Genomic DNA, 20,373 nt, shown 5'->3' with positions numbered 1-20,373 from the left:
GTTGGAACCGATTGACCTATTTTATCTCAACACTATGGTCACTCGTACGATCCTGTGATCATGGTGGACTATAGATAGGATTTACGGAAATCTATCGACCAAGAGTTCTTCCGGAAGAATTAGCTAAACAGTTGGCTTATCAATTTACTGAAATTGAGTCTTGGGATCACTTGTATCATTCTTGAGGGAGATCAATTATGCAAGTGCAAGAGTCTACATGTTTAAAATGAATTTTAAAATAGACTTAAATCACCTCGATGAGTTGCTTATTTCGTTTTGTTTTTCTTTCTTTTTCAGTGTAGATCACGTTTTAAATCGCTAAACAACAAATGTCTGGTTCAAGTGATAACCCAATGCCAAGTGCCACATTGGACCGTGAGTCCTGGCTTAGGATCTTCATGAGTCGATGAATCACCCACTCGATCAAGAATGACGGATCCAACTTCGCGGACTGGGAGGCAGCATTACGGAATGCTGCCGCTGCTGACGGAAAGCTCAGATATCTGCTTGAGCCCATGCCGTTAAACCCAGGTCCCACGGCTGGAATTAACGAAATCAACAAGTATAACGATTTCGCTTTAGAAGCGGGTGCGGTAAAGAACGTACTTATTTTTGCAATGGAACCCAATTTGCAGAAACGCTTCATAGCCCAAGGTGCAAACAAGATTTTCACCACGCTCACTAAGGAATTCTCGAAAGCACCGAGAATCGTGACCTATGAGCATACCACTCGCTTCTTTGATGCGAGACTCCGAAAGGGCCAACCGGTTAGCCCACACATTCTCGGATGATTGAGAATGTCGAGAAGTCGGAGACCTTTAATCGTAACATCGGCGAGAATATTGTTATCGACCGTATTCTTCACTCACTCCACGATGGTTATTCGCAATTCAGAGCGAATTACTATATGAATGATTTGAAGAAAACTCCCCATGAATCGCACTCCCTCCTCGTACGCACCGAGAAGGACATGAAGTGCAGTGGGAGCTCGAAACAGGATGTTCTCGTTGTGTCAAACAAAGGGAAAGGTAAGGGCAAATCTCCGGCAAACCTAACGAGGTAAGGCGAAGTTCAAGAAGTCGGGTTCGGTAAGAGTGGTCCCGTGAGTCGAGTAACTCATCGTGCATGACAAAGAGCAAGAGTGAAAACATGGAATGCCATCATTGCCACAAGACTGGGCATTGGAGACGCACATGTCCTGTTTATCATGAGGACTTAAAGGCAGGTCGTGTTAAACCTGTTGGTATGTCTTCTCTCTCTTCTACTTTTATTCATATGATTGAGATTAACCACGCAAGTTACGGAACTTGGGTACTTGATACTGGTTGTGGTTCTCATCTGTGTAATCATGTGCAGGGGCTCCGAAACATCGAACCCCTCGTAAAGGGTGAGGTGGACCTGCGTGTTGGGAATGGAGCAAGAGTAGCTGCCATCTCCAAGGGGACATATGTGATCCAGCTTACTAGCGGATTTGAGTTATCATTATATGATTGCTATTATGTACCCAGTCTTTCTAAAAACATTATTTCAAGTTCATTTGATAAACTTGGTTTTTCATTTGTAATAGAAAACAATGCTTGCATTTTCTCATTACACGATATGATTTACGGCAAGGCAGTCTCCATGAATGGAATTTATGTTTTAGATCAGACCAATGAAATATTACACGTAATGAATAAAAAGTTAAAGGTTGGTGACAAAGATCAAACGTATCTATGGCACTGCCGTATGGGACACATTAATGAGAAACGCGTAAAACAGCTCATCAAACATGGAGCTATCTCGGCCTTTGATTTTCAATCATTTGGCACGTGTGAATCATGTCTCATCGGTAAGATGACTCGGATTTCCTTCAAAGGTGTTGGAATGCGCGCTGCTGACCTATTAGGGCTCATACACACGGATGTATGTGGTCCTATGTCAATCACCGCACGAGAAGGCTATAGGTATTTTATCACTTTCACGGACGATTTGAGTAGATATGGCTATGTCTACTTAATGAAGCACAAAAGTGAATCCTTTGAGAAATTCAAGGAATACCAAAATAGGGTACGAACCTGTTTGGGTAGAAAGATAATAACACTACGTTCGGATCGTGGTGGCGAGTATCTTTCTCACGAGTTTGATCAACACCTAAAGGACTGTGGGATTGCCCTACGTTAACTCCACCCGGAACACCTCGGCTGAATGGTGTGTCCGAACGGAGAAATCGAACACTACTTGATATGGTTCGATCCATGATGAGTCACACGGTTTTACCCGATTCATTGTGGGGTTATGCTCTTATGTCACCGCTCTAATACTTAACCAAAGTCCGTCTAAAGTCATTGACAAGACTCCATATGAACTATGGAAGGGAACGGTCCCTAACTTGTCCTTTATACGGGTTTGGGGCTGCGAGGCTTATGTCAAGTGGAGACACGAGGATAAGCTCGGCCCGCGATCGGTCAAGACATACTTTATAGGTTATCCTAAAGGAACGCGTGGTCATTACTTCTATTCGCCAACCGAACAACGTGTTTTTGTTGCGGCTAGTGCGACATTCTTAGAGAAGGAATTTCTCGAGAATGCAAAGAGTGATAGAACCTTCGACCTGTCAGAGATTCCAGAACCAAATACCGAGCAACTATTGGAGGAACCTATTCCTTCAATCCCTACCGCGTGAATATTCCCGAGGAACCTAGGAGGTCGGGAAGAGTCTCTATTCCTCCGGACAGATACATCGGTATGATCGAGGAACATGACATAGATGACGTTCTACTCTTAACGAGTAGTGAACCCGCAACCTATAAAGGTGCCATGACCGATTCGACTCAAAGCTATGGCTTGAGGCCATGCAATCCGAGATGGACTCCATGTATGAGAACAACGTGTGGGATCTTGTTGACTTACCTGCTAAGGTTCGTCCCCTTCAATGCAAATGGCTTTACAAGATAAAGCATTCTGTGGAAGGTCAACAAGATATCTACAAAGCACGACTAGTTGCTAAAGGTTTCACCCAAGTGCCAGGTTTGCACTACGATGAGATTTTTGCACCCGTAGTTATGTTGCGTTCCATTCGGATTATCTTAGCGATCGCCGCTTTTCATGACTATGAAATTTGGCAAATGGATGTGAAAACCGCCTTCTTAAACGGCTTTTTGGAGGAAGAGTTGTACATGGTACAACCCGAAGGTTTCATCGATCGTGAACATCCTAAGAAAGTGTGCAAGCTTAAGCGTTCCATTTATGGACTTAAGCAAGCATCAAGGAGTTGGAATCATCGCTTCGACCAAGTGATAAAAGAAAATGGATTTACTCGATCTGTCGAGGAACCATGTCTATATATCAAGTCGAGTGGGAGCAAGATTGTCTTCCTAATATTGTATGTTGACGACATACTCCTGATTGGGAATGACATACCTCTCTTAACTTCGGTGAAAGTATGGTTGAAGAACCATTTCCAGATGAAAGATCTGGGAGAGGCACAGAGAATTCTTGGCATCCGTATCTATCGAGATAGATCACGACGGATGTTATCTCTCGATCCAGAGTCTTACATAGACAAAGTCCTAGAGAGATTCAAAGATGACTAACTCCAAGAAGGGGTTCCTTCCTATGGCTCCGGGGTGCACTTGAGCAAGTCTCGGCACCGAGAGACACCGAAGAGAAAGAGCGCATGACACGGATTCCTTATGCTTCGGCAATAGGATCAATCATGTATGCCATGATATGCACACGTCCGGACGTGGCATATGCATTGAGTATGACAAGTCGATTCCAACAAAGAACCAGGTGAACCACATTGGTTGGCTGTCAAGAACATTCTTAAGTACCTCCTGAGGACTAAAGATTGGGCATTGACTTATGGAGGCTCTCAAAAGCTATGCGCAACCGATTCTGCAGATGCTAGCTTCCAAACGGATCGAGATGACTCGAAATCTCGGTCGATTCGTTTTACTCTTAATGGCGCTGCAGTCACCGGAAGAGTTCAAACAAATCTGTTACAAAGATTCTACGACGAGTCCGAGTACTATGCCGCGTCCGAAGCAACAAAGGAAGCGATATGGATGCGTCAATTCTTACATGGGCTCTCTGTAGTGCCTAGTTCGAATGACCCGATCACCATCTATTGCGACAATAGTGGTGCCATCTTCCAAGCTAAGGAGCCAAAGTCTAGCAACAAGTCTAGACATGTACAACGGAAAGCTCATCTAATCCGGGATTACGTGGAGCAAAAGGAAGTAGTGATAGAAAAGATTGCTAGAGATGATAACATAGCAGATCCTCTCACTAAAGCATTACGACAAGATAAGCATGAAGGGCACGTTAATTCCATGGGAATCAAACGTGTTCCTGAGTTGTAGTACTCTTTTATGGATCAGATTCATTCTCCTTTGTACTCTATACGACATCATCGTTTTGATATTTTATATATATATATATATTTTGTTTTTCATGTGGAATTGTACGACAATTTTGAACACCACAAAGTGAACTGAACAAACATCATATCTTGTTAGTCCTTAATTGCCCACATGAGCCGATAACTCGCAATTATTCTGACGTTGGTTGATGGTGGGTTCAACGAGCCATAAGTCAACAAAGTTGACCGACCAATCACAAGAGGCGATTTATACGGATATTTCGTAGGACACAATTGTGACATCGACGTGGAGTCCTAAATGTTTTATAACATTCGTTGCCCGGTCGTGGATAGGACTTCCATGGTGATCCTAAGAGTCGATTCTTTGACTATCGACTGTCTCTTGAGACTAAGGCATTTTGGGTGACTTTGGTTTCTTTCTCACGGTCATCCGTAACAGGGGGCCAAGTAGATTTTTTCTGGGTCATTTCATGTTGTGCTTAGATCGGAAGGAGTCGAGTTGAAGGAAATATTCAGCCTTTATCAGTGTACTCGATATTTCTCGGGGCCACTCGAGGAGTCAGAATTGAAATGCATGGCCATGCTCGGATACGGATTCGTTTTATCCGTTAAGTTACTCTCTAGTCGGGGAAACCACTCTAGATACAGATCGATTGTAAAATACGACCTTTGTGGATCCAGATCTGCAAATTGTTTTACATTGAGTGGGAGAAATTTTAAATGAATATGAGAATCGGTTATCGCACATACACTTGTTCGGACAAGTGGGAGTTTGTTGGAGCTTGTGTCCTCCAGTTAGTGCGGATAACGTCATTGCACACACACTTGTACGGACAAGTGGGAGCTTGTTGGGGTTGGTGTCCTTAAAGTTAGTGCAAGGACTTATAAACCTCTAAAAGGATCAAAGGGCATATTTTGGTATTATTATCACTTGATCCACGTTTATCAATAACGGTTGGCTTGCTAGATAAGTTTGACGTTATTGTCATACAGATGGCGGTGATCAACTGGTCCCTAAAAGTCACACCTATAGGATACGTTCGAGAGATGTGACGGTATGCAAATACTGTCATGTAGATGCCAAAATTGACTAACCAGTTAGTCCGAGTTATTTGACTAAGTAATTAGTCAAATATGTGATGTTGAGATATTATATTTAATACGGATTAAATATCATGGGCTAAGGCGAATTAACCATTAATTCGTAAATTAAATATACGTGATTTATATTTAATTAAATGTATATTAAAATAATTATACAATACTGTTTTGTCGGACACGTATTAATAATTCAGCTAACCCGTATTATTAGCTGATGCCTTAACTTCCGATAACCAATAACAGTTTATAATCAGACCACGTCATATACACTTAGCGAGTGATGGACCGGACCGCGAGTTTAAGTGAAGAGAAAATGAAAAGCCCATACGGGCTCCTCTCACTCGGTTTGGCCGAGAATCACCAAGACAAAAGGAGAGCTTCCTCCTCTTGTCTAACCTAATTCATTCTTGCTAAAAATTTAGGGTTTCGAAGAGCATTCTTCTCTGTAGAAACCGAGATCTCACATCTCAAGCAAACTCACATCAGTTCTCCCTATATTGCAAGGCAATCGGAGAACACTGTTCTAGCACAAGGGCATATCTCGGACAAAGTCTTGGGTGCAACGATTAGGAGGAAATCGCTTAGATTTACTTTCTTTACGCCGCATTTAAAGGACCCGAGGTTGATTTCTAATCTTTGTCGTTTCCTTGTTATTTTCGTTTTATGACTATAAATTGCATATGAAATTTTACGTTATAATCCTTAATTCGAAGGGTAGTATACGGATATTAACCCACACAAGAACGCTGGCCCACAAAGCTCTCCGAGCCGGCTACTTCTGGCCCACCATGCTTGCGGATTCCAAGGCTAAAACCAAGAAGTGCACGAACTGTCAAATGCATGCTCCGGTGATACATGCTCCTTCCCGGGACCTACAACCAGTGCTTAATCCCCTCCCTTTCGCACAGTGGGGGATGGATATGCTAGGGCCATTCCCAACGGCCTCCGGAGGAAGGAAGTTCTTGATCGTCGCTGTTGACTACTTCACCAAATGGGTTGAAGCGGTGGCAGTACCGGCAAAAACCACAGCGGCCGTCAGAAAGGTAATCTGGGAAAATGTTATAACCCATTTCGGATTACCCCAAGTTATGGTATTTGATCACGGCCGAGAGTTTTGGAGTGACCTGATAATGAACTGGTTAGAAGAGCTTGGCATCAAGTTTGCATACTCCTCCGTCTGTCACCCACGAGCAACGGGCAAAGGAGGCGGCCAACAAAACCATCCTCAACGGTTTGAAACAGACAGTTGAAGACCTTAAGGGAAGGTGGGCCGATGAACTACCCGGTGTCCTATGGTCCCTTCGGACCACGGAGAAAGAAGCAACGGGGTACACCCCCTTCCACTTAGTCTACGGCTCCGAAGCAGTCCTGCCAATCGAAGCGACGGTGCCAACATTCAGAACGGCTACCTTTAACCCAGTTGAAAACGAGGAAGGCCTAAGAGCCTCCCTAGACCTGGTCGAAGAAAGCCGAGATACGGCACGCCTCAACTTGGCAGTATACCAAAACCGGATGAAAAAGGCCTACAACCGAAGAGTCCACAAAAGGGACTTAAAAACAGGAGATCTTGTCCTAAGAAAGTCGGCCGCCACCAACAAAGGAAATATTCATGGAAAATTAACGGCCAACTGGGAGGGACCCTACAAAGTAGTTGAAGAGATGAGGCCGGGTACATACCGGCTGACAGACATGAGGGGCGTGCCTTTGATGAGCCACTGGAACACTGACAACCTAAGAAAATACTTTGTATAAGCGACGGAGGTGTCCAAAACCATTGTCGGCACCCCGGCGCATGTTTATATCTAGTGAAGAAACATCCAAATTTTCCGTCAGTATTTATCTCCTCCGTGGTCGATACGCTAGAAGAAACGTATACTCAGTGCAATTGAGACGCAAATCTAGCGATCAATATGCCTACACGATTCTGACGCCGTCGGCCGCAACCCCGATTACCTCGGCCAAAGCCGAGAGCGACGGGGATACGTCGGTCGATACGCTAGAAGAAACGTATACTCAGTGCAATTGAGACGCAAATCTAGCGATCAATATGCCTACACAGTTACGAACGCTGTCGAAGCCGCAACCCCGATTACCTCGGCCAAAGTCGAGAGCGACGGGGAACACGTCGGTCGATACGCTAGAAGAAACGTATACTCAGTGCAATTGAGACGCAAATCTAGCGATCAATATGCCTACACAGTTACGAACGCTGTCGAAGCCGCAACCCCGATTACCTCGGCCAAAGCCGAGAGCGACGGGGAACACGCCGGTCGACACGCTAAAGACGTTAAACACAGTTGGGACATGCATTCAAACTACCTCGGTCATGCCGAGGGTAGAAACGAAGGCACTCAATTAATAACGCAAAAAGACAAACGAGGAATTGTGATCGAAGCCCTGGCCAAGCCAAAGGACGATAAAACGAACTTCATTGAAAACAATTACAGAGAAAGTACAGACGACGGCCGTCCCCATAGGGATAAGCCTAAACACAACCTACCAGGAGTTTTACTAACAAAACAAGGGAAAGAAAAGCAAAAGATTACAGACATATCATTTGAAGCGCCAAAAGTGGCAGGGAGGAAAGGCTCAATAGTTGGCCCCCGAACAGCTAAAGCTATCCGAGATGCCGGGTGAGTCTGGTGACGACCGCCCGTCTCCCTACGCCTGTTGCTGCCCTCCATCAGTAGCAGCAGCATCTTCGGTGGCCGGCTCAGAGGAGGGCCCGACATTTTCAAGTTCCTTTAGCCTCTCACCCTCCTTCACCTTTGCATCGTAGGCCGCCTTGGCCTCAGCTATCTGAGCCGCTCTCGCCGCCTCCGCCTTCTCCGCAGCGCCGCTCCGCGGCATCGCCCATCTCATCCGAAGTCGCTCAAATTTATCCCACGGAAAGGAGCCGTCAGGGATGAGCTTTTTGATTGCCTCCCTGGTCGCCTCCTCGGCCTGGTCCCGGTATTGGGCGCACAGTTTAGGGAGGAGATCATCTTGAAGCATTTCGATATCCTTATCCTTTTGAGCAAGGGAAGCCCGCGTATCCCTAAGCGCCTCTGCCTGGTTATGGAACAAATCTTTCCACTCGTCCCTCTTGGAAACCACGGCGTCATAAGCGCCCTTGTACCGGTCTCGCTCCTCCATCAACTTGGCGGTGGCAGCATCAGCATCCTCAACTTTGGCTCTCTCGGCCACTAGCAGCTTCTCAACCTCCTCCACACGCCTCTTGGCAGCAAAGAGGTCCAGCTTAGCCTTTCCGGCTTCCCCCCTTGAAGCGGAGAGATCAAGCTTGAGCTTCGCGATCAACGGCGCAGATTGGGCCACGCTCTTTTCCTGCTCCATGATGTGAGAGCCGGCTAGACGGGTCCACTTCGCCAGCCTCTTATATATTCTCTCACCCTCCGCCACGAGCTCGTCGGAAGAAATCTTCTGGACCGAGGAGTCAACGGTGACATTTCTATCACCTGTCTTCTTAGGCTGCTTCTCGAGCCGCCGCTCAGTGAGAACGGCAGCTATCGACGGCGGATCTACAAAAAATTTACACAGAGCATCCACGTCAACACGCATCGACACATCAGAAAGTCGGTCATCGGGAATGTCCAACGAACCAGCTAGGTCTGAACCGCAAGTTAGGTCCGTACCAGTCTGGACCCTCTTAGTCGGAGGGCCGGTTGGGGCAGTTTCCTCCCCAGCAACGGTGGAAGCAGACGGTGGCACCTTCCTCTTCCTCAGGGGAGAGGAGACCTGAGCAACGGTCACCACCCCACCAGTGATATCGACGACCTCCAAATGATCCTTCGGGACCGCTGGAGTCGAGGATGGGGCTGGCACTGACGCCGCCGCCGTTTTGGACGCCGTCTTCTTCGTTCTCCTCGGCACGCCTCCGAGAACCCGTGCCTGGGCCGCCTCCGGATCCAAAGCCTTCAACTGCCTGTCCATCAGCTCTTTGGGAGCCAGTCTGCGATCAAGTTTGTTAGCCGTAGGACGCCGTTGAACAACCTTCCCGTCCTTATCAAGCCCCAACCTCTTTAAGGTCTTCTCGGACAGACCCTGGCCAAACCAATCTGCAAGAAATCAAGCAAGAGTTACATAAAGGAAGCGAAACAAAGCTCTAAAACAGGAATACAACAGGCAAAGATGGGCCTCACACCGACCCCACTCACCCCGATTGAGGGCCGGTATGAGGCCGACGCGGCAAAGCAGCTCATCCTGCAAGATAATCTGAGTCGGGGGCAGCCATCCTTTCTCAGCATCAAACAGCTGCCTCGCCCGTTCTTCCTCCGCAGTAAGAGGGACCATCGAAGCGTCCATCTTAACTTTACCCCGGAAGATACATTTCTCATATTCTTCCCGGCTCTCACACTATAAGTAAACAAGGCTCTGGAAGGACCGAGGCAATGGGTAGTCCTCAGGCACTTGGACGTACACCCACCGCCGTTGCCAGTCCTTACAAGAAGTAAGCTTGGACACGGAGACAACGCCTGGCTCCGTTTGCACGCTGTACCACCCCACTTTACCGGAGATCGAAGGCCGTAGATGGTGAAGGCGGCGGAATAAGTTTACTGTTGGGATCTCCCCCCTAAAGAGACAAAGCCACACAAAGCCAACTATCGTCCTCATGGCCAACGGATGCAGTTGGGCCACAGCAACGTTCATAGCTTTGATGATGGCCGCGACGTATTCATTCAGAGGAAACCGGAGCCCATACTCCAGATGCCTGATATACACGCCGATGTGACCAGGGGGAGGGCAACAGACCGCCTGACCCTCCTCAGGGATAACGATCTTGTACCCATCACCGAAGGAGAAATGGCCTTCGAAAAGAGTCCCGCCGGAACAGCTGGCGAATTTATTAGTCCAGGCGCGATCAAAACCAGTTGTGCAGGCCTCGCCATGGTCCGGGATAAACGGCCTCTCAACAACAGAAAGAGTCTTCTCACCATCAGAAGGAGTCCTCTCATCATCATCAGCATCATCATCCTCATCCTCCAACTCCTCCAGAATTGGTGGATCAACTACGGGAGAGGAACACCTAGGACCCCCAAACCTTATCGGGATGGCCTCTAGTATCCCCTCCCCATTAAGACGCGACGGGGAACCCCCCAGCGCCGAAGCGCTAGTCCCAGCGTCAGCAGAAGACATGATAGCAATGATTATTTAACAAGAGAAGAAAGGAAATTTGTTTGTTTACCTTGAAGAAAAACACTCGCCGGAGTAGCAACCCTGAAAATTAGAAGACAAAGAAGGCCTTGGAAGTTTAGAGAGAAGAAAATTTTGGAGAATGAAATTGGTGACCAAATTCACGGAACAACTGCCCTATTTATAGAAAAAAAAAGCCCATAAAGAAGGACCAATCAGGGAACATCCCATGAAGCGTCAGCCAATCAGCAAGCAGACACGTGTCGGACATGCAACCACGGAATGTCAATCGTCGCAACAGTTAAACGTCAATCAACGCAACAGTGATCAAGCGTCTTCAACACGCCCTTTCATATCTCTGCCCATTCATCTTCCTCAACAAATTCCTAGGTATCTGCTCTCCGCCGGCCACACGATCAACCATGCTAAGGAGCACCGGCCTGGGGGCAATCAAAAGCAACCGGCACTCCCAACCCTGGTCTCGGCCAGCGTCACTTCCTTTTCCACATCGGATGCCCTTTACACATCCATGCGGAGGGGGGATATATATGGTACGGCCTGATAAGAACCAGGCCGAGATAGAAGAAGCCGATACAGAAAAGTTTCAAAAATTACTTTCGCAGAATATACGCTCAGCATACATCGGAGCCCATACCACGGCATAGACTACGCTGGGGGCAAATTGATGGGGCATATTCTGCACCGCTGACCAAGTCAACATATTGAGCAAGGTCAAAGATATCCACAACAAGTCAACGACTCAGACAGCCTAGCCGATGCAACCCATCGGCCTGTCACCTGGGTCTCGGCCAGGCAACTAGCCAGCCGGGACACATATCCGCGTACTCATATCCAAGACCCTCGGCCGGCCTGCCATGGGTCCAGCGGCCGAGGGTAGAACGGTCTTTCCACCTGCTAGCCACTTGGCCACTTGGCCACTACGTGACAAAAGGTGAAAGTCTATAAATACTCCTCAACCCTCATTGAGGAAAGGATCCATAAATTAACCTAAGAATCACTATTCATCTGGTAATATCTTCCTTATCTCTCTACAATATATCCTTAGCCAAGTACTAACAACTTATCCCGTTAAGTTCACTGACTTGAGCGTCGGAGTGAGTACGCTTGGCAAAAAGCCAAGCCCTCAGTTCGTTCATTGTTGCAGGAGAGGCCGAGAGGAACGATAGAGACGTGAGGAATCCAACTCGAGACATCATTCTACAAGCCACGGGTGGTAACAATACTTGCTCTGGAATTACATCCGGAACAAGTATATATTTCTCCTAAATTTTATAAGCCATGATAAATATTCATATTCATATTTGTCTATTATATTTTAAGTATGATTTTGGATCATATGAGAATGGCTAAAGCGTGCGAATGGGTGAGAACGACTTTGGGTCGTTAGATCCTAATCTAATCTAATGGCCTAGATCACACGCTTTGTATTTTTTTATTTTTCTTTTGTGACACCTATGTACGTTCTTGATATGTGGAATGTCGTGCTCCCAAATATCAATAACCCAATTTAAGTAGTAAATCGGGGTCGAACTCGAGGATGGAGTGGGTTGATACTCGGTTAGTTTAAGTCTAAGTTTAGTCAAAGAAAAGGAAATAAGATTATTGACTATCAAATTAAATGTAAACTAATGAACTAAGATGCAATTAAACAAGGGAAATTAAGATAAATAAAGACCTCAAAACCCTCAACCTTGTCCCACAAAATTTCGGTAATTTGATAGTCGGGTATTTGATTTTTGGTAATTAAATAAGTATTAGTGGGTATTTTTATATTGACTGATATTTATACTCAGTCAATATAACAATACCGACAAATACTTATAAAACAAAAAAATCACTGAAATATGTAAGTTCGAGAGATAACTTTGATCTTTGTGTAGTTGTTAAATCTACAAACTTCAAGATTGTACGAATTACTTTGTATGCTCCGTATATATTATTCTTTGAGAAATAAATTTAGGGAAGACAACAAGAAGTGGAGGGTGTGAATGACAATGACATTAAGTTGTACGAATTAATTCACCGCACGAGGGCCGAGGGATGATAAAAGTAAGTTAGTAATTCCCGTGTGAGAAGATGTATGGGGACATTAATTGGGAGGATGGATTGTAATACTTCGTCTTTTTATACTTGTGTCATTTTGAGAATTGTGTCATTTTAAAAGTGAAAATTGTTATTTACCACCTAGTATTTACCGTATTATTACAAACTACCACCTTGTATTTCGTTTATTACAAATAACCACCTACATTACACTGTATATATCCGAACTCCCACCATATTTCATTCCCGAACACCATTTAGCATATTTCTCGACTCGTTAAGTTAATATACTATAGCAAGACTAAAATACCCTTACTTTTATCCACTCCAAACACTCATTACTATCTAATTAAACGACAAACAAAACCAAACTCCTCAAACTCAATAATACAATCACAATCAAACTCCAAACACTCATTATCATCAAATTACTCCTCAAACTAGTTTCCGGAACCATTCATTTGTTGATGGAGATTGCAACTCCATATGCCAAAATGAATATGATCAGGATCAGGATCCCAAAGCACTATCATTAACATTAATTAACTAATCTATAGCTTGTCAAATGCAGATAAGTATTCTTGAGAATCGAGATAGAGAAATACAAATCATGCAATTTAGGAATCGGACTAGGGTAGCAGTTCAAAATAATTAACAATTTGTTCATGCGCCCGATGATAAAAGTATCCCTCTGACTATTCTTTTTCTTTCTTTTTTTCAATTTCCCCCATTTTTTATGGATAATGTTTTTTTTTAGATGAAATGTGAGTATATATATATATATATATATATATATATATATATATATATATATATATATAGAAGAAGGATCAAGTGAGTCCACCCTTTTTCATTGAGTCCATAAGTCCCATTTAGAGCCCTTAAAAAGATGGGATGGAGGGTTGAGATTGAAGAGGAAAAACAAGGGATTAAGGCTAAAATGAAGGGATTGATGCTAATTAATTAGTTTCCCTCACTACCATCACTAATCAACCCCCTAATTTCACTATATAACCTTTCTTTTTCCCCTCACTTCTCTCTCCTATCACACAAATATCATCCCTCAATCTCTCTAAAAACCAAAAAAATCCAAAAATCCAAAAAATTCAAAAACCAAAAAAACAAAAAAATCCCTTCTCTTTTGCCTTACTCCACCTACCCGGACTTCCATCCACCCTCCTGCCCGCCACCACCACCCCACCCCCGACCTCCCTCATCACCGCAGTCCACGACCCACCATGCACCACCCTCACCCTCTCCTCCGTCGGCTACCACAACCCCCGACACCCATTTCTCGTCGCCTCCTCCAACAACCAAAACCACCACCATTTCCCGCACCTCCTCTCCCCTTCTCCAACACCACAACCACCACCACCGCACATCACCACCACCTTCCTTCTTTCTCCTTTCCCATCACCCAAACGGCCTCCACTCGGCTGCCACCACTCGAGCCGGTGAGCCACAACCACCGCACGACCTCCACAACCACACAACCACAAACTTTTCCACCACACAACCACCACAAACACCACTATCAACCCGACACCTACAACCCGACACCTACAACTCCATCCACCCTCCTGCCCCCTCACCTACCTCCGTCCAGATCTGGCGCCTCCCTTTTCTTTCCGTCACCCACAACCGTCCCATTCCCCCCTCTCTCTGCCGCGGCTGCCATAACCACCACCACCTTCTCCTTATTTCTTTTGTTATGTCGTTTTTGTTTTGTTTTTGTTGATATGTGTAGTGTGTAGTGTGTGTCGTATTTGTTTTGTTTTGTTTTGTTTTTTGTTTTGTTTTGTTTTGTTTTTTTTTTATGTTTGGTGGTAGTTAGATTGTGTTAATTTTTTTGTGTTCACGGTTTCTTTATTTCCTTCTCCTTCTCCTTATTTCTTTCCGTTCACGGTTTTTGTGTTATTTATTTTTTTTTTTATTTGATAATTTTCTTTATCCTAGATATCGTCTTGTTTTAGATCTAATAAATATATTTATTATACTCATATTTTTTTACATTTACAATCGTACTTCTTCACATTTACACTCGTAAATTATTACATTTACACTCGCATTTACTCACATTTACACTCATATTTCTTTAAATTTACACTTGTATGTTTTTATTTATTTATTTATTTATGGTCTTGTTTTATATTTTTTAAATCTCGTCTTTTAAAAACTCGTCTTTTTTTATATTGTGAGATACAAAAAGCTTTTTTAAAATTTTTAGATCTACTTTTATTCTTAGATCTATAAAATAGATACTTAGTCTTTTTAAGATCTGTTTTTTTTTCTAAGTTTCATAATAAAGTTAGTTGTTAATATCGTTGGTGTTGGTGTTATTGTTATTGTTCCACATTTATACTCGTATTTTTTTTTTACATTTACACTCGTATTTCTTGACATTTACACTCATATTTCTTTACTTTTACACAATTTTCAGATTTATACTCATATTTCTTTACATTTACACTCATATTTCTTTACATTTACACGCATTTTTCAGGTTTACATTTTGTACTTCTTCACATTTACACTTGTAAATCATTACATTTACACTCATAATTACTCACATTTACACTCATAATTACTCACATTTACACTCATATTTCTTTAAATTTACACTTGTATTTCCTCACATTTACACTCATCTTTAAATTTCCACTTGTATTTCCTCACATTTACACTCGTTAAAATTATATAAAATTGCACTCATATTTTTTGTGGATATGAGTTGGTGGGGAAGGACGATGATGGTGGCGTTTTTTGGTAGTCGGACTAAAGTTTGACTCGTAAAGGACAAAGTTACACTTATAAAGTACCAAATTCACACTCAAAGGACTAAAGTTACACTCTAAAACCTTCAAATTGACTAAAAAATTAATTTTACACTCTAAAAATGTTACATTTACACTCGTAAAACTTCACATTTACATTTGTAAAATGTTAAAATTATATAAATTCAAAATTTCCGTCACAAAAAAATCAAATTTACACTCTTAAAATGTTACATTTACACTCGTAAAACTTCACATTTACACTTGTAAAATGTTAAAATTATATAAATTCAAAATTTTCGTCACAAAAAATCAAATTTACACTCTAAAAATGTTACATTTACACTCGTAAAACTTCACATTTACACTTGTAAAATGTTAAAATTATATAAATTCAAAATTTCCGTCACAAAAATTAAATTTACACTCTAAAAATGTTACATTTACACTCGTAAAACTTCACATTTACACTTGTAAAATGTTAAAATTATATAAATTCAAAATTTCCGTCACAAAAAATCAAATTTACACTCTAAAAATGTTACATTTACACTCGTAAAACATCACATTTACACTTGTAAAATGTTAAAATTATATAAATTCAAAATTTCCGTCACAAAAAAAATTAAATTTACACTCTTAAAATGTTACATTTACACTCGTAAAACATCACATTTACACTTGTAAAATGTTAAAATTATATAAATTCAAAATTTCCGTCACAAAAATCAAATTTACACTCTTAAAATGTTACATTTACACTTGTAAAACATCACATTTACACTTATAAAATGTTAAAATTATATTTCCGTCACATTTACACTTGTAAAACTCATACAACATTACATTTACACTTCTGAAATCTAAAACTCAAAACTGATTAATTAGGGGCTAGAGAGAGAAAGAAAAATTAATTAGTGTGTAGAAATTTGATTAGTGGTAATTTTTTTGGTAATTTTCAATCTCAACCATCCATCTCAATCCAACCATCCACATTTTTTCCTTTTCTTTTTAAAGGCCTTTAATCAAATTCATCTCAACCTTCCATTTAGTCCATCCAATGGCCCTTAGAGGGACTTATGGACTCAATGGCCCATGTTGGACTCATTAGATCTTACCTCTCTCTCTCTCTCTCTCTCTCTCTCTCTCTCTATATATATATATATATATATATATATATATATATATATATATATATATATATATATATATATCACCAAACAGTCAAACCAATGTACACGAGGTTTGGGGTTCAAACCCCCGTAAGCTCAAAAACAAACCAAACAAGGCTCAAAACAAGCAACCAAGATTACAATTTAAAGCAATTAAGCCAGCCATTTGTTATGTGATTCATTTCAGGGCCATCTTTGCTACATCCTCTTCTCCTTCCAGTTTCCTCAACTTGAAGTGCTACGAGTTCAGGCCTCATAACTGATAGCTGAATCCTCGTATTGTTTCTCTGGTACCAGACAGTATAGAGATAGACATTGAATAACATGGTTATAGCTTTCCATTGCATACTGTTTTTCCTACCATTCTGAAGCTCAGTGACACTAGGAAAAGATCTTCCAAGCCAGACAGCAATAACTTCCTTGATTTTGCAGCTGTAGATACATTCATGGAACAGATGAGTGATCGTTTCAGGCAGCTCACCACAGAGTAAGCACAGACTGTCCTCACAGTAGCCAAACTGAAATAATCTGGTTTTAACATTTAGCCCTTCCTGCATTATGAGCCAGGTAATGATTGAGTGTTTGGGTATGTTCCAGTTGTTCCATACCAGTGAACACCAATCCATTTTAGGCTGTTGGGTGCAGAGCCATACATATCCATTTCTGAGAGTGTAACCTTTATAATTAGGCATCTAGCAATTCTCAATGAAACCCTCCTTCAGTTTATCCTTAGCCTTGCATATATTTTTCCAAGTCCAAGTAGAGTCTGCAAGGGGAGTATAAGAATGCCAGTCCTGAGATTTCAAATAGACATTACTTATCCATTTTATCCATAACCTGTCAGCTTTGCAGTACACCCAATTAACTAGTTTCCCTACAGCTGCCAAGTTCCAAGTCTCAGCCTTCTTAATACCAAGTCCACCAACATCCTTGGGGAGAGTAGCCTTGTCCCATGCCACTAATGGAACTCTGTGATAATCAGGGCTCTCATCCCAAAGATAGTTCCTGCATATAGCCTCAATTCTGCTTATTACTAACTTGGGGATCAAGAACATATTGGCCCAGTAGCTATGAAGAGTATTCAGCACTGAGTTGATGAGAGTGATTCTGCCAGCATAAGATAATTTTTTGGCACCCAAACTTCTGATCTTGTAAATTATTTTCCCAGTAAAGCTACTGCATTCTTTCTTACTCAATTTTCCAGGTTGGATTGGGACTCCTAAGTATCTGAAAGGCATTGTGCCCTCTTTAAACCCAGTGACTCTCAGTATATCAGTTTTTAGATAAGATGTCATGCCACTGAAAAAGATCTCAGACTTTGTGGTATTCATTCTCAAACCAGAAGCATTAGAAAAGGAAGTGAAGGCTTTCATAAGGAGCATTATTGAAGGAGTATCCCCTTTACAGAACATAAGGAGATCATCTGCAAACATAATATGGGTGAGCTTTAAATTTTTGCAGAGGGGATGATAATGGAAAGGCCATCTTTCTGTAGCAAAAACAATCAGTCTAGTCAGATAATCCATGCAAATGGTGAAGATTAAAGGAGAGATTGGGTCACCCTGTCTACGCCCTCTTTGACCCCTGAAATATCCAAAGTTATTACCATTCAAAACCAGGGTAAAGTTGGTGGATCTGATGCAGGCCATAACCAGCTTTGTGAAGTGACTAGGGAAGTTGAGACCATATAGAAGTTGCTCCACAAAGTCCCATTCTACAATATCATATGCTTTTTGAAGATCAATTTTGAAGAGGCATCTAGGGGACACATGGTTTCTGGCATACATATGCACAATATCCTGACATATTAAAACATTCTCAATAATTGATCTTCCTTGTATAAATGCTTCTTAGTTGTCATGAATAATGTCAGGTAAGACAGGAGCCATCCTGTTACAGAGAAGCTTTGATATAATTTTGTAAAGCATATTACAGCAAGCAATAGGTCTAAATTGCTTAACAGAAGTAGGCCTATCACACTTGGGGATAAGAGTAATATTAGTGGCATTGATCTGATTAAGCAACTGACATGTGTTAAAAAAATCTGTAATAGCTTCATAGACATCATTCCCAATCAAGTCCCAAGTGTCCTTAAAGAAGCCACTGAAGTATCCATCAGGTCCTGGGGCTTTGTCCTTAGGAATGGAGAAGATTGCCTGTTTAACCTCCTCATAGGTGAAAGTACTGTTAAGCACGACAATATGCTCAGGATTGCACACTTTGCCCTTTGCCAAAACAGCAGGTTTGACTTCCTCAGTAGGACTCTGTCTACCAAGCAGATCTTTATAGTAATCTAGGAATGCATTCTGAATGGTATTAGTGTCCTTACAGAGCCGTCCCTCCCGATCTTCAATTTGGATCACCCTATTTCGCAAACATCTCTTCTTAATAGCACAGTGGAAGTAAGCTGTATTGCTATCACCCTCTTCCATCCACTGGATTTTTTATTTCTGTTGAAGGAAACTGTCCCTGGCTTTAGTCAAACTTCGAAGCTCATTCATGAGGCTCACTTCCTTCTCAATAAGATCAGCATTGTGAGCATCAGCAGCAATCTGTACTTGAGTGTGAGCTAATAAATGGGCAACTTGGCTAGTCTTATTCTCAATGTCAGAAAAGCATTCTTTATTCAGAGCTTTGAGACTATACTTCAATTCTTTCAATTTCTTAGCTATGCAAAACATTTTTGTCCCTATCACTGGTCTCTCCCATACTGCCTGCACAGTTGATAGGAAGGCAGGGGCACTACTCCACATGTTAAAGTATTTAAAGCTTCTAGCCTTTCCATTGTTTAGCTGCATATTGCTAACCACACAGGGTGTATGATCCAGCAATCCCTCAGGGTGATAATGGGCAGCCATATCAGGTAACTTCTCCACCCATTCTTGATTTATTAAAAATCTATCAAGCCTACTATACTTCCTATTATAAGCATCTTGCTTATTATTCCAAGTAAAGAACGCACCAGTAGCAGGAATATCAACCATGCCACAGTTACCTAAACAATTCAAGAACTCCTCCATATCCTCTTGTTTTGTTTGCCCTCCCATCCTCTCATCAGGGTGTATGACAGTATTAAAATCTCCAGCTAGTGCCCAAGGCCCATTGTACTGCAAGGCAAAAGAACTCAACCAGTTCCATAGCTCAACTCTCTCAGTCCCATCATTAAAAGCATAAATCATAGTCAGGTAAAAGATTTGCTGAGAAGCTAGCACAGTAACCTTAACATGTATGAATTGAGGATTGTACTGCAAGATTAAGATATCAAACAAACTTGGTTGCCAGATGAGCCAAACTCTGCCACCCTTATGAGTATGGTAGTTGGTAGTTACACACCAGCCATCAAACAAAATTTGAGAAATATTACTCACATTTCCAGCATTTATTTTTGTTTCTAATAATCCAAAAAGACCAATATTCTGCTTATTAATAAAACTTCTCACTGTATGTTGTTTATTTACATTATTGAACCCTCGAACATTCCAAAAACCAATGTTATTCATTATTACTGTTTTGGATAGGAGGGTTACCATTATCAACTATCACCATTTGCTGAGTATTTAACCTTTATGAGTTTTGATCTGATTGACTAAAGTTGCCACTCAGAGGTGTAGTGGTCTCCTGTGACTGAATTGGTTTGGCAGTAGAGTTGTAGTCACCTTTTTTCCAGGATAACCTATAGCTGCAGTCAACACAGGGTATTCAGATTCAGAGAGCTTACTAGCAGTTGCATTGGTTTTGGAATTGGCTTCCAAACTTTTTGAACATG

The 20,373-nt window shown here is 42.2% G+C and overlaps 1 protein-coding gene across 1 annotated transcript; it reads right to left on the bottom strand.

Moving 5' to 3' along the window:
• Window positions 1-19,051: 19,051 nt before the first annotated feature.
• Window positions 19,052-20,107, bottom strand: LOC141588087 (uncharacterized). The gene has a single exon (XM_074409543.1). The coding sequence runs from the start codon at window positions 20,105-20,107 to the stop codon at window positions 19,052-19,054; it is 1,056 nt and encodes a 351-aa protein (XP_074265644.1).
• Window positions 20,108-20,373: the final 266 nt, after the last annotated feature.

This window comes from Silene latifolia, chromosome 6 (assembly GCF_048544455.1).
Source record: "Silene latifolia isolate original U9 population chromosome 6, ASM4854445v1, whole genome shotgun sequence".
In the NCBI taxonomy this organism is placed as follows: domain Eukaryota; kingdom Viridiplantae; phylum Streptophyta; class Magnoliopsida; order Caryophyllales; family Caryophyllaceae; genus Silene; species Silene latifolia.
Note: the sequence above shows the minus strand (reverse complement) of the source record. Positions and strands in the feature narration are given on the sequence as shown.

Coding starts and splice junctions, on each gene's coding strand:
- LOC141588087 (XM_074409543.1), bottom strand. CDS start 20,107: ATGAATAACATTGGTTTTTGGAATGTTCGAGGGTTCAATAATGTAAAT.